This window comes from Myotis myotis, unplaced genomic scaffold (genome assembly GCF_014108235.1).
Source record: "Myotis myotis isolate mMyoMyo1 unplaced genomic scaffold, mMyoMyo1.p scaffold_m19_p_19, whole genome shotgun sequence".
Taxonomy (NCBI): domain Eukaryota; kingdom Metazoa; phylum Chordata; class Mammalia; order Chiroptera; family Vespertilionidae; genus Myotis; species Myotis myotis.
In genome coordinates, this window is record NW_023416323.1 from 9249645 (window position 1) to 9265291 (window position 15647).

A 15647-nucleotide genomic window follows, 5' to 3' on the forward strand; every position below is an offset into this window, starting at 1 on the left:
GACAGGGGCACTGCATGAATTCTCTTCCAGCCCTATTTACAAATATGTTTTTATTGATTTCCAAGAGGAAGGGAGAAGGAGAAAGAGAAACCGCAATGATGTGAGAGAATCATTGATTGGCTGCCTCCTGCAGGCCCCACATTGGGATTGAGCTTGCAACCTGGGCATGTGCCGGAATCGAACCGTGACCTCCTGGTTCACAGGTTGACACTCAACCACTGAGCCATGCTGGCCGGGCCCTTCCAGCCCTATTGGACCAGACATGGCTGAGGATTTGGAAAGTGACTGGGGGATGAACCGCATGGGCAGCCTCCTGCTTGTGTGTCCTACCTCTGGAGCCTGGTCTAGTTTTCCTCTTTCCCTCCCTTCCCTTAGGAAGACCCAACGGGCCAGTTCAGCAGATAAGGACTCCAGTGCAGGTAAACCCACCAGGCCAATTTGGGGACGAGGATGTAGAAATGATGGAAACAGAGGCCAGAGGGCTGTCTTAAGGGACTGGACAGCAGTGAGCATGGCATGGGGCCTGGAGTGCAGAGACCCGGTGGGTGCAGGACCTGGGATGGGCAGCGCAGAAATTCACTCACCTCAGGGAGACCCACCTGAAGAATGCGGATTCCGCAAGTTTGGGGAGTGCGCCTGGAATCCCTATTTTAAGGAGCCCCATCCTCTCCCCCGCAAGGCGATTCTAACTTGGGCGGCCCGGCGACCTTCCTTTTGAGAATGCCTCAGTGCTGGTTGGCTTCTGGGTCTTGCATCCTTAACCCCCTCCGCTGTCTCTCACCAGCTTGGGCCTGAAAGCTTGTTTCAGTCCTGCATTAAGGATGTGGATAACCACATTCCAGGCCCGGGTTGGGGGGCTGCCGGTCCTGCGGTACAGCAACGTGCGGCCGCCAGGGGGCGCCAGAGGCCTCGGCTCGTGCGCTCGGGCTCCTCCGCCAACGGGCGCCGCGCCCGAGCGAGCGGAGAGCAGCAGAGCCAGAGCGCTGCGGGCTCACAAAGCGCCAGACTGTGTGGCGGCGGCAGGAGCGCAGGAGCGAGGCCAGAGCTTCCCCCGCGACCGCGCCACCGGAGCTCCGGCGACTCCGACGCGGGGACCCGGGCCAGCCCCCAAGGTACGTGCCCGCCAAACCCCGCGCCCCAACTTGGCGTAGTTGGGACTCCCCGCGACCACCTAGGGCTGGCAGGGTCGGGGGTCTGGGGTGTCTCCGCGAACCCCTCTGGCCGAGGCGGCAGGGTGGGCAAGGAGAGAGCCTCCCAGCCGCGGGTACTCCCCCACCCCCCATGCTGCCCGAGCCTGGATGCTGCTCGGAGCCCGGCTGCCCCCCTCTATCAGCTCTGGGCGCCGTCCGCGGGAGGCGGCGTGCGGGGCCAGGGCTCCCGGTTTGTGGAGGGCACTGGAGCCTCCGTCTGAGAGTAGCGGGGTCCGGGGCACCCAGAGAACGGCTGGCAGGGCTCCCCTGTAGTTTGACAGCAGCCCCTAATCTGTGACGCAGCCTCTTCATTGATAACTGAGTCCCCCCCATTCCCGAGAGGGGTCCCCGGGTCTCTAGATCCTCGACAGGCGCCCGGGGTGGGCGAGAGATGGCCCCTGGCCCGCCGGGAGACCCCCGCCCTGTCGCTGGGGCCGGTGACGGCGCCCAGTCCTCGGGGCGGCTGGGGGCTCGGCCCGCTCACCGCCCCGCGCCCTGCCCCGCAGATGCCAGCGATCGCGGTGCTCGCGGCGGCCGCCGCGTGTGCTTCCTCCAGGTCCAGAGCCGGCGCCTGGAAGCGCTCGCGGGGCGCGCGGGCCCCAACGGCAATTTCCTGAACAACGACCAGTGGCTGAGCACCGTCTCCCAGTACGACCGCGACAAGTACTGGAACCGCTTTCGAGACGTGAGTACCGGGGGCGGGAGCCTCCGCGAGGGGCCCGAGGCGGGCGGGGGGCTGCGCAGGCCTCCAGGGCAGCTGGCGGGTCCTGGCTCCCAGGCTGTCTTGCCTGAGAAGAACTTTGAAGGGGCACTTGGAAGGCCTGCGCCTCTTGGCCTGTTACCTGTAGTCCAGGTGTGTGTATTTGTAGGACGGGTGGAGGCGACTCGACTGAGCGTGGAATGAACCCTGAGCAGCTGCAGAGAGAGAGGCTCCCGCAGCGTCTGAATCCTCCTTAGGTGGATGGCTGGCTGTGCCCAGCCCCACAGAGAACCTCTTGGGCAGCTGTGATTGGACCGTCTCTAGGGTGTGCTGCAGGGGTTAGGTTTGGGGGTGAGCCCAGCTTATGGGTTAGGGAGCCAGGTGTTCCAGGTGCTCCAGATTTTTGGAGGGACATGGCAGTGGGCTGCATGAAATGGTGGTGTTGACCTTTGGCATCTTTAGGGGAAGGGGAAGGGGCAGGGAGCAGGGAGCTCATGGAGTTGGTCCCTGCCCTGAAGAGGAGACTGGGTGGCAGGATTGCGCCTCTGGGGAGCCCTGAGGGGAGGAAGTTATTCCTGGGCGCCCAGAGCACATCTGCTGTCTGTTTCTGCCCCCAAGTCTGGCTGCTGCTCCCCAGGTAAGCCCCAGCGGATGCAGGGGCAAGAGGCGCCTGGTACAGCCTTTCCGGCAGATGGCATCCCTCTGTGCCGTGGGAGCTGCTGCCAGCTCTTTCCTAGGTGGATGACTAGGAAGAAGGTTTATGATATGTACCATTGGGAATGCCTGCCACTGAGAGACTCCTACCCCAGAGCCTCTTCTCATGGATGGGCACAGGGCTCTGGGAGGTGGGAGATGGGTGGGAGTCACCCTCTTTCACTGGATTGCCCTCAGCCCCATTCTGGGTAACCCCATCCCTTGCAGGAGGAGAGTCTGAGGATTCCACTGAATTCAGATGGCTTCTTGTACTTTCCAAAGAGCATCTCTCCAGGTCACATTCCAGAGGAACAGGTGTGCCCATAGCCTTGCGTGGGGCCTTAGTTCTCTCTCTTCTTTCTGGGGGTTGCTTCTCTTTGAAAGGTGCTTTCAAACACTTTTCATAAGCCTCCACAGTTTATTGGGGGCGGGGGGTCTTAGTTTTGCAGCAGATATTCTTCCTGCTCCTCCCACCTGCCCATGGGATTCCTGCCATTCTTACCCCTGTTCCTGCCCTGCCCTGTAAACCATCTTCAATCCCTTCAGTTCAGCTCTGAGGAGCCTTGGACTGACTACCTGTGCCCGTGGATGAGAAAGATGCCCAAATTGCCCAAAAGATGCCCCAAAGGAGTCTCCGTTCATGGGCTCACATAGAGTAGAAATCATTTTTGTTTGTTTTAGAGAGCGGCGAGGAATAGAGCAGTTGCTTAACTCTGCTCACGATGGGAGAATTGGGCCAGGTGTCCCTTTGCAGGTGGCGTGGTTTGCAGGGCAGCTGGGTCACATTGAGGGGGGTTGTGGTCTTAGAGATGTGGAACTGTTCACTGAGCTTCCGTGCCTGTTCAAGGTTTTCTCGTGTCAGTGTGCCATAAGCACGGCATTATTCTTATTTCCCATTTGTCCTTAAATTTTTGAAATTGGACTTTTCTCCATTTCCCATCTTTCTTGAAAATGGTGATATTTTTTATCCTTGGATCAGGTGTTTTCCAAACCTGACTTACCATGCCACTCACCTGGGTGCTTGTTAAATTACAGCACCCAGCTTCTTCCCTGAGGTTCTCACCCCCCATTTCTGGGATGAGTGCTGGAAACCTGTATTTTAAACAAGCATTCTTATGATGTTTAGGAACTACTGCCTTAAATGCTGAAAAATGTCCAAAGCATAACAAAAAGAGAAAAGCTTCTCTGTTCAAATGTGCTGCTTTTTTGTATCTGGAGTAATTTTAGGTATAAAACTAATATTTTAAGCAGCATATATTCTTTTTTTTATAAAACATCTTTATTGTTAAAAGTTTTTATTACATATGTCCCCTTTTTTCCCCATTGACCTCTCTCATCCTGCTCCCTCCCCCTCAGCCCAGGCCTTCACCCCCCCCCCCATTGTCTGTGTCCATTGGTTATGCTTATATGCATGCAATTTCATTGGTTGATCTCCCCTGCCTTCCCTCTGAGGTTTGACAGTCTGCTTGATGCTTCTATCTTTGGATCTATTTTTGTTGATCTGTTTATGTTGTTCATGATATTCCCCAAATGAGCAGGATCGTGTGATACTTATCTTTCTCTGACTGGCTTATTTTGCTTAGCATAATGCTCTCCAGGTCCATCCATACTGTTGCAAATGGTAAGAGTTCCTTCTTTTTTACAGCATCGTAGTATTCCATTGTGTAGATGTACCACAGGATTTTAATCTACTTGTCTGCTGATGGGCACTTAGGCTGTTTCCAAATCTTAGCTATTATAAATTATGCTGCTATGAACATAGGGGTGCATATGTTCTTTCTGATTGGTGTTTCTGATTTCTTGAGATATATACCTAGAAGTGGAATCACTGGATCAATTGGGAGCTCTCTTTTTAATTTTTTGAAGAAACTCCATACTGTTTTCCACTGAGGCTGCACCAGTCTGCATTCCCACCAGCAGTGTACGAGGGGTCCCTTTTCTCCACATCTTTGCCAGCACTTGTTTGTTGATTTGTTGATGATAGCCATCTGATAGGTGTGAGGTGGTACCTCATTGTCGTTTTGATTTGCATCTCTTGGATGATTAGTGACTTTGAACATTTTTTCATATGCCTCTTGGCCTTCTGTATGTCTACTTTGGAGAAGTGTGTATTTAGGTCCTAGCCCATTTTTTAATTGAATTGTTTATCTTTCTTTTGTTAAGTTGTACAAGTTCTCTATAAATGGAGATTAACCCCTTATCGGATGTATCATTGGCAAATATGTTCTCCCATGCAGTGGGCTTTCTTGTTGTTTTGCTGATGGTTTCTTTTGCTGTGCAGAAGCTTTTTATTTTGATGTCCCATTTGTTTATTTTCTCCTTAGTTTCCATTGTCCTAGGAGCTGTATTGGTAAACAGATGTCTGATATTGCAGTATATATTCTTTTTAAATGACAATTTAATCCATAGTAACATTAAAAACATCTAAAAATGTTTAGAAATCCCAAACATCTTCAATTACAATCATTTTATATGCCTTTTGGGGTTCTCTGATGCTAGCCATGGAACAGACATAATTTAAGGCCATTAACCTCTTTAAAGTGTTGTGAAACTCAAACTAGATAATCTTTTAGGCCAAGTTCAGGTGTCTTCATGTGGGTCATTTACTTGGAATATCCACAAAGCCTCAGTCCCTGGGACCAGGGAGTAAGAGCTTGCTTTCTATGGAAACCAGCTGTTCAGTGGACAACAGACAAAGCCCCAGCTAGGGCAGTTGCTCAGCCAGTCTGATAGTTTTCACTGAGCCAGGCCTTGCTAGAGGTTGACAAAACTCAACTTCTCTGCTTTTGTTTTGTTGAATCTACCAATGACTTGGAAAAACTGCCCCGAGATTATTGTTACAATGCTTGTCAGTTTTTGAACGTCATTGTAAAAGGAAACTTTTTGCCTTTCCTGAGACTCATCACTTTTCTGCACTTGGGGGAGAGATATTGAGAAGTAATTTTTGAACTTGTGAAACTGAAAAGTGAAGGCTCCCTTTAGAGAGCTGATGATGCCCATTGGTGTTATTGGGCTAACTTGGAAATAGAAATGATGGTGTCTGTGTGCCCCATGCTCCCCAGCCTGTAATGTGTGCTGTGACATTGTCAGAGATGTCCTGGTAGCCGGTACTTACCGCTTTGAAGTGGTCCTATTGCTCTAGGTACACAAAGAACCACTATCTCCTTTCCAGAAGAAACATCTCAGGATTTCTCCATGTCGTATTACCTGGAGCAATGGATCCAGGAGCAACATACCATTAACATGTAAGGAGATGTTTGCTCCTTAAATGTATTGGTGGTCTGTTAGGCTGTCCATCATTCTTTTTTATTAATTTACTAGAGGCCTGGTGCATGAAATTTCGTGCACTTGCGGGGGGGGGGGGGGGGGGGGGGGGGTTGGGGGGGGTGTTCTCAAGCCTGGCCTGTGCCCTCTCACAGTGTGGGAGCCCTGCAATCAATCTCCCCAAAAGGTGGGTCCCGCCTCTATGCTGCACACACAGCATCAAGTCCCCACCCACCCACGTGTGCCTTGCCACGCACCCAGTCCCGCCCACCCATGCACGCCCGCTGGGCACGCAGCCTCCTGGTGGTGGATTGTTACGGTGCGAGGGAGTCACAGAGTGAGGGCGTGATGACCACATAGGCTTTTATTAGTATAGATTTTCCAATTATAGAATTTATCATTCTTTTATAAAGACTAGCCCTTGGGATGTTTGGGCCAGATGGAGACCCAGACTTTTGCATAAATACAGTATGAAGGAGGAGAAGTTGAAGGATAGATGTTTGTATTTAGTTGCACAATTATTTCCCATTTCCAACTCTCATGCATTTAATTTCTCTGTGGTTTGAGGTTGAGGGGTCACAATGCCACAGCCATTCTCCTGATTTTTTTATGTATATCATTTGGCTTTCCATACCTATTTCTGTAAGGAAATTTTCCTCTGTTTATTCAAACATTCATCTGTACGTTCATTTATTCCAACAAATATTTGACTGTCTACTATGTACTAGGGTGGTTGGCTCTAAGGGTGAGCAAGATAAAGTTTCCTCTTTACTCAGGTAATCTCTTATCTGCTGGATGAAACACTTTCTCTTATGCTATCGCACATTTCTTTGTTATCATGTTTTCTTTTTAAATAAGTTTTTCTTACAAAGGTAATATGTACTGATTGTAATTAAAAATTAAAACTGCAGAAATAGACAATACTTAACATCAATGAAGCACTTCATTGTTTAAGATACTTTACATATATTATCTCATTTAAGTTAAAACAATCCTAGGAGAGAAATACTATTACTGTCCCTGATTTACTGGGAGGGTAAGTCCCTTGCCCAGAGTTAATGGAGCTGGGCTGCCGAGGAGCCTGGCTGGAACCAGGAAGTCGGCTTCTAGACTGACTATGCACAGTGGCCAAGCAAGAATGGAGTGGATTTGGGTGTGAGCCTCCACTGGTAGCACATGGCAAGTCTTTCCTGCTTTATGTGGAGGGGTAACTAGTGAGGAACCTTAAGTTGAGACACAGTAGAATAGGAAGCCAGATTGACCAAGAGCTTATTGTAGGGGTCGCAACAGGCCTTATCTTCTGCTAATAATGAGCTTCTGATTTGATTAAAATAATATTGTTGCTTACACCAAACATGGCATTTTCTTTCTTTTGCACACGTGAAACTAGCCCTGGCATTTAACTCCAGTGTAATTACCTTCAGCAGGCTCAGAGAATCAGAAGTGTTGCTTTCGCTGGCATTTATCTTACTCCGAGTGGCCTGGGTTTGTAATTCTAATGAGACCACAAGGGCCAGCCCACTTTCTTTCCCCACAGGCTCCCTGGGATTTGGTGGTCTCTTTAGCAGAACTGGGGTGTCAGTGAGCAGCTGACCTGCTCATTTGATCTTAGCAGCTCAGCTATAATGAGTTTCAAGGAGAAGTGGGGCTTATTGATGGAATGGTGGCTGGCTCAGTCGGTGGGGTTGGTGACAAGAGAGGTGTATGGCTTAGTGGATCAGTCATTAATCTGTCACCACAGAAACTCGGCTTGTAATAGAGAATAGCAGAATATCATTTTGATTAAACAGGTTCAAGGGGACTTAAATGAGTTTGTGATCCTAACTCTCTTTAATGAACCCACTCTCTTAAATCCCCTGTATGAGATGACCACTGATAGAAATAATTATTTCACAGGAACCATTAGAAAGGGTCACTTTGAAAATGGACAGGCCTACAACCGTTTTGTGCTCTCTGTCCCTGCTTTCAGTTTGCCCTTGACGGAGAAAGCCTAGTGCTGTCCTGGCAAGGATGGCGGAGCTTCTTGTCCCAGTTGACCTTCCCAGGCTGACCTCCCGGCTTCTCCTTGTCCTACCCAAACCCTGCTCCCCCCTCCCCCAGTACTGCAGCTTCCTGGGATTGCTGGGGGGATAAATACTCTCCTATATGCTGGTGAGATTATTTTCAAAGGCAAGAAATGGTCCAAAATGGATCCCTGGACCTGTAATTCTCTCCTATAGGGGTGGGACCTGATCATTGGCTGAACTATTCAGTCTTGCTTGGGGAAACAAAGTAATGTTAGTAATTGAATGTTTTGTAATAAGTCATTTCTTACTCATTTACTCAATACAATATATTTCTAACCAAACACTCTCAAAGCTCTCGAAGTTGAGTCATGCCAAGGTGAAGAGCCCGCTCTTAACCTGAGTTCACATTCCAGTCTTGCCAAGCTTATACTTGGGTCTTGGCTAGAGCACCAGTTTCCTCATCTGTAAAACTGGTGTGACCCTCCCTACTCTGTGGGGTTTGGAGGAGGACTGAGTGAACCCATGGCACCAGGCAGATGCTCATGATCTTTCAGTGGCTGATGTGCCTGCTATTTTGCTTTGCTTCCTGAGGGTCACTTCTCTTCACATAGGCTCTGTGAGCATGAGTGAGTTGCTGGCACCCAGCTATAGAGAAATGTCTCGGAGAAAGGTTGGGGAGGTTTGTTCCATTATCTTTGAGGCTGTTCTCACTCCATTGCTTGTCAATCTGGAAGGCTGTGTGAGGTTCCACGTGGTCCAGTCTGTTATTTTCCAGTTGCAGCTCCTGGCACAGAAGTCCTTCCCTTCATATTTCACAGCATCAGCGGACCTCTCCAGAAACCCTGAAACCGGCACCTCTCATCATGATGTATCTGAGAGGAGGTTTGCACCCAGCTGTGCCTGAAATCCTAGTTGTGTTAAGAGCTCCCCAGGGAGCCCTGTTATGCCAGCTAAGCCCTAATTGGTTTCACTTTTAACATTAAGCTCTGATCCAGTTGCCTCCAGCCCATCTCAGAAGATAAAAACTTCATCTGGTTCTGTAGAGTGGTCCCGGGCTGGCTTTGGGGTGGATGGGTTCTGCATCACTGTTCTTAGGGAAGCTCTTGCAGGGTCTAGCAAATGCTTCTTCTTGTTGGTTTTAGAATCAATAGAAAATACTTAGCAGGATCGGCCAGGCCTTTGTTCCTTTGTCTATCACAGACCCAACTCCTCAGTTCCACCTCATTACAGGCCGCCAGAGGACCCATACCTCACTACCGCCGAAGCAGGCTAGCGTGGTTTAGGAGAACCCTAACAATAATAAATAGTCAGCACAGGGCATGGTGCAAAAATGTTCTCCAAATGCCAGCTACGCACCAGGCCTTTGCTAGGTGCTGGGTGAAGAATCTAGACCCAGTTTGTATCCTCCTGGAGTTTACGCTCTAGCGTGGCAGACAGAAGAACAGCCACAAATAATGATTTAGGTACAGTTGAGAAAAGTGCTACAGGCAGAGGTGCAGGTGCTGGATCATGTGTAATGGGAAGGGGAAGGGGCTGATGAATTATTCCGGTTGGGGAATGCTGCTGGGAAGGCACTGGAGCTGGGAGCACTGGATGATAGGAGGGAACCAGGAGAGTAGGGAGGTGCTTGTGTTCCAGGCTGCGAGTGGGAAGTGCAGGCCCAAAGGTCTTGAAATGGGAAAGACCTTGCTGTGTCTCCATCAGATGTATTTGCCCCAGGATTCCTTTAAGTAGCAAGCTCTTTCTCAGTTCATTTAAAAAGCACGCTTTGGCCTTGGCTGGTTTGGCTCAGTGGATAGAGTGTCGGCCCGAGGACTGAAGAAGGGTCCCAGGTTTGATTCTGGTCAAGGGCACATGCCCAGGTTGCGGGCTCCATACTCAGTAGGGGGCGTGTAGGAGGCAGCCAGTTGATGAGTCCCTCTCATCATTGATGTTTCTCTCTCTCTCCCTCTCTGAAGTCAATAAAAATATATTTCAAAAAAATAAAAATAAAAAGCACGCTTTGCACATTTTCAATTTGACACACATTTTGGGGGCGGGGGTATGAGTCTCCTATAACAAGTGAGGTACACAGATGGGCCAAGTACTTGGAGGGATGGCCAGTTCTTTTGTCCCTGCACCTTTCCCCCGTCCCCCCTTGTCTCTGGCCTGTGTTCTGCAGCGACTCTGCTGTGTAAATATCCCTCACCCCACTTTCCCCTTTAAAAAAATACTTCCTAGCCTTCCAGTGATGGGGCCAATGAGTTCTCTTTCCCTCTGTGGCCAAGTGTCCCGGGCTGTAGAATTCCTACAATCCCAAGTGTTGTTTAGAAATAAGGGCACCATAGAGTTTCTTGGACAGAGTAATGATATGCGCAGTTTATCTTTAAAAAATGAGGCTGGAGTATATGGGCTGCTCCTTGCCCTCCTCCCTGTGCCCCTCCCCCACTGCCATTGCTGAGAACCAGCTGGGTGCCAGGCTTGGAAGCTAAAGATGAAACCCAACATTTCTGTCCTCAGGGTCACAGTTCAGGGGGGAGACGGCACGCATGCCCTTTCTGCAGCACCGTGTCAGAGTGCTGCCTAATGTGTGCACCCTGGCTCCTGGCCTGGGTCCTCCCAGACAAGACCGAGGCAGACATGAGGATAATGGTTTCTTTCTGGGTGGAAGAAAGGTGAGTTCACAGACTAGAGATGTGAATTATTGGAGATTCTCCTGGAGGAATAACACTAATGTCTAAATTCACTTGATTGGGCTGCTTTTCTGATGATTCTGTGCAGTATGGCCCTCAGGTGACACCCTCCCTTGATCCTATATAAGGACCTTCTCTTTGGCACAATGCGGGAGGGAGGAAGGAAGGACATATTATAGAACTCTTTGTAATAATTTGCAAACTCTTCCTGGGCAATCTTCGACACGACCCACTGCAGAAGGCACCGTCAGTATTCCCCAGTGTAATTATGTGGTGGGTGAGCAGCATTTATTCAGAGTCTGTCAGTGCCTGTGATTGGAGGCAGGCAACAGAACGTACTGCAGGTGTGCCAGGCGATCTTGGCACGGAGAAAACAAATAGGCAGAGGGCAGAAGCCTCCACTTTCCTATTTCCGCTCCACCCTTTCTGTTCCACCATGTAGATGGAATCACTCTCCCTCAGTTCTGAAAAAGGCCAGGCCAGGGTGAATGCCCAGCCACCGCCAAGGCAAAAAGAGAGATGCCCAGAGCCCGGTGCTAGAGCCCTGCTTCTCAGACTTACATCTTCCCAACCTCAGAAGCCCGCTTTGGGCTGATTGACAGTGTGGACTCCAGCCTCCTCACCTAGAGCACAGTCTCTGATAGCCACGGTGGCACCCAGGAGCCTGCATTTTAAACAAGCAGTCAGGTGATTCCGATGCAGGTAATCCTCAGACTGTATTTTCAGAAGAATCCTAGAGAATTATTCTTGCCAAACCGCCAACACCATTAGCTCCAATGAATAATAAAATTGTGGACAAAATGAGCATTTTGTCTTGTAAATTGTGTGTGCATTGTTTTCCCCTATGTCGGCAGGGCTATCGTCAGCATCAGGGGGAGACAGGCCTTGCTTTGCAGTGTGCGTATCTGCACAGGTCTGAGCAGCAGCCACCGTGTCGAGGTGCTGCTGGGGTAGAAGAGCCCTGGACTCCTGACTGGCTTCCAGGGCATTATGCACGTTTGTTCCCATAAGCACCCCAGAATCGATGTGGGACCTTTTCCATGACAAAGTCCTTGGGGGTCATCTCAACAAACCTTCCTGTCTTTAAAAGGGCCTGAACCCAGCCAGCTCTGGCCTGACTTTCATCTTATCCAGCAGAATCGATGTGTTTTGTGCACAGCTGAACTGAAGGAAATTGACTCTGACATTGGCTTTAGTTTATAGAGAAATGGGTGTTGGAGCTGATGGAGTGCAGAGAGCATGCGCTGGATGAGGAATGGTGGATATATGTAGAATGTTTACTCGCGCAGGAGGTGTTCCCTTGGGTGCGGAGATGCAGATACTGGCAGCTGGGAGCTCAGAGAAGGCCTGAGGGATATGGGCGGGACTGTGTCACTACCTGCTACTCTCTTTTGGGAGCAGTAAATCCTTTTGCTTGGTTGGGCAGATCATTTTGGAAAGATCAGAGGACACCAAAAACAAAGACTCATCAAAGGTTAGAAAATTTATGAGGCTCCACAAGATATGGAGATATTTCTTGTTCTAAAGCCATTCCATTGCCCACTGAACAAACTCTCAAATTTTGCTTCATCCCACCTTGCTGAATTTCCTCTAATTAATGGTACCTAAATTGGTAAAATCATTGCCAAGATGGAGAGAGAAAACAGTTAAGTGTATTTAACAGACTTGTGTGGCTAATTGGGGTCTTTCCGTAGCCCCATTGCTAAGGGACAGTTGGGTAGTTTGTGGGTCTTTCTGTGCTCGTTGAACATGCTGATTCCTTTGTGACTTCGGTGGCCTTGGTTGGTTGGTGTTCAATACTTTTATTTGGCCAAGACATCACCTCCCATCTGAGCCAGCTAGTCTTGCTGTAACTCGACCTGGTCTATAACCATTAACCAGTCATCTTGGATGAGGCTTATGTCACTTTCAGTGAATGAGAGAATAAAAGTGCTACCCCTGGTTAAGGTAAATAAGGCTGTTTTTACTGGTTTTAGATTAATTGTATGATTTTTATATGACAGGGTTGGTGGTTTAAAAATTTATTCCCATCTCAGAAAGACCTCTGTATGTGTTTAAAAATATTTTATTTTCTTCGTTTCCATGGGCATCCTGGACCTGGATCCTTGCCTTTCCAGACCCTGGCACACAGGCTCAGTAGTGATGCTTGTTTGCTCGTGTGTTCATACATTGACCCCACAGACACTTACTGGCCAGGCGGCTATGTACCAGACCCTGTGCTGGCCACTTAAGAGGCAGCAGGGAGCAAAACAAACCTGACTCCTGTCCTCTGGAGTCTACAGACTTTTTGTCTGAGATGAGTGAAGAAGAAGGGGTGCTTGGTGGTCAGGGACCTACTGGGGGTTGTTCTGCAAAGGATAAGGCCTGGTCTACAAGGGAAACTGAGCAATCCTCGCAAGCCAGACGTCTGACTGAGCCACGTCTCGGTGGGAAGTAGCTCAGCATTCATCTCCGCATCTGCTGGTGGCCAGGCCACTTCAGCTTCCCTCCACCATTCCTGACATACCTGGGCGACCTCCACTGTTATGCCGAGTTCAGTGACCCAGACACTGCTAATGGAGGGGGAGGGGCTGAGGAATGTAGGCGGACCATTTAGACAAGACAGGACATGATGAATGTGAACGCTGAGTGTGACGAGTTTAGCCTTGTCAGGGCTGCAGGTCCAGGCTTGTAGTGAGTGGAGAGAGAATTGTAGAAAAGATTCTCTGTCTTCAGCAGCCCTGGATTGGTAGGGAGTACGTTTCATTGAAGTAGAACATATATAGAGCCAAGGGCACCAATCCGAAATGTACCCCTCATACGCTTTCACAAAGTGACACACCCACACAGACCGGCCAAGAGATGGAATAGTATCAGATTTGAGAAGCCCATCCTGTGTGCCTTGTAGTCACTACATGTTCCCTCCCGAGTAAGAACTTAACAACACTGACTTAAAGCACCATAGATAACTTTTGCCTGCTTTTATACTTGTGTAGTGGAATCATACGGATTTTTTGGGGGGTGGGGGGGGTTTGTCTTTTGCTCAACATCAAATTTGTGATGTCGTGTGCTGTGTGTGACTGTAGTTTGTTTATTCTCGTTGCTGTGTGCATATTCCACAGTGTATGTACCTGTTCTATTGTGGAAGGACTTCACTATTGTGTCTAGGTTTGACTATTATAGAATAGCACTTTCTTGGGCATGTCTTTTGGTGAACCTATGTATGCATTTATTTTTACTACTACATACCTTGGTGTAGCATCCATTGGTTACAAGAATGTTCAGCTTTTAGAGATGTGACTAAATAGTTTTCCTAAGAGGTTGTGCCAGTTACTCTCTCACAGCTAGTGTATGAAGTTCACTGGGAACAATATTATTATTTTACTGCCCTACAGTCTAAGTTGTATTTTCGATTCAACAAAATGCATTGAACATCTATTACATATCAGGCAACTTGCCTACTGTTGTGGAGCCTGTATTCTAGTTGGGGGAAAGAAACAATACAGAGATTAAGATACAACAGTTGGTTGTAAATTCTATGGACAAAAATATACTAGGGTCACTCAATGGGGAAAGGATAGTCTCTTCAATCAGTGGTGTTGGGAAAACTGGATATTCACATAAAAATAATGAATTGGACCCCTTCTTATACCACTCACAAAAATTAATTTGAAATGGAATGAGGACTTAAATGTAAGACCTGAAACCATAAAACTATTAGAAGAAAACATTAGGAAAAAGATCCTTGACATTGTTCTTAGCAACAATTTTTTTTTTGACATGATACAAAAAGTATAAGCAACAAAAACAAAAATAAACAAGTGAGACTATATCAAACTAAAGAGCTTCTACACAGCAAAAGAAAGAACAAAATGTAAATGCGACCTACAGAATGGAAGAAAATATTGGCAAACCATATGTCTGATAAGGGGATATTATCCAAAATACATAGAAAACTCATAATTTAATAGCAAAAAACAAACAAAAAACAAATAACTTGATTTAAAAATGGACACAGGACCTGATAGAAATTTTTTCAATAAAGGTATAAAAATGGCCAACAGGTACATGAAAAGGAGCTCAATATCTCTAATCATCATTGAAATGCAAATAAAACCACAATGAGATAACACCTCCTACTTGTTAGAATGGCGATTATAAAAAGGACAGGAGATAAATGCTGTCAAGGATGTGGAGGAAAGGGAACCCTTGTGCACTGTTGGCGGGAATGTCAATTCAATTGGTACAGCCACTATGGAAAACAGTGTGAAGGTTCCTCAAAAAATAAAAAATCTTACTATCATAAGATCTAGTGATCTCACTTCTGGCCGCATATCCAAAGGAAATGATCACTTGAAAAGATATCTGTACCTCATGTTTATTGCAGCATTATTCACAGCAACCAAGACATGGAGACAGATGAATGGATAGAGGAAATATGTGTGCGCGCACACACACACACACACACACATACACACACACGGATAGTATTCAGTCATAAAAAGAAGACAACCCTGCCATTTGCAACAACATGGGCGGACCTCGAGGGCATTATGCTAAGTAAAATGAGTCACAGGAAGAAAGACAAATACTGTAGAATCTCACTTATGCATGGAATCTAAAACATCTGATTGGTGTTTACTAGTGTGTGTGTGTGGGGAGGTGGGGGGGATGTTTGTGGACATGAAGATATTTTGATCAAAGTGTACAAACCTTCAATTATAAGATAAATAAGTTCTGGGGCTCTAATACACAGCTTGTTGACATTAGTTAACAGTGTATTGTATACCTGAACGTTGCTAAGAAACTAAGTCTTAAATGTTCTCACCATATCAACAGCAGGAACAAGAAGATGGTAATTATGTGTGGTGTGAAGGATGTGTTAACCTTACCCTGGCAATCATTCTGCAATATATACGTGCATCAAATCATCACATTGAACATTTTAAACGTATATTGTGGAATGTCAGTTACATCTCAGTAAAGCTGGGAGGGGAAGTCAGGATAAAGGGAATATGGAGGGGGATGTGTTTATGCCCTAGGTGTGGGTTTACCATTATTCTTTTGACTTTAAATTGTTCTTTTCCCAAATGTAAAAGAATAGATGATTAAAAAGAGACTTCAGAAGGTGCAGGGAAAGAGA

General features: G+C 47.6%; 1 protein-coding gene across 1 annotated transcript in view; it reads left to right on the forward strand.

Moving 5' to 3' along the window:
• The first annotated feature begins 511 nt into the window (after nucleotides 1–511).
• The window catches only part of LOC118674733, a 184260-nt gene continuing 169124 nt past the window's right edge, over nucleotides 512–15647 (forward strand). The window contains exons 1-3 of the mRNA XM_036346791.1: nucleotides 512–541; nucleotides 785–1112; nucleotides 1697–1875. Of these exons, the coding sequence (XP_036202684.1) occupies nucleotides 512–541; nucleotides 785–1112; nucleotides 1697–1875 (537 nt within the window). The remainder of the gene's footprint in view (nucleotides 542–784; nucleotides 1113–1696; nucleotides 1876–15647) is intronic.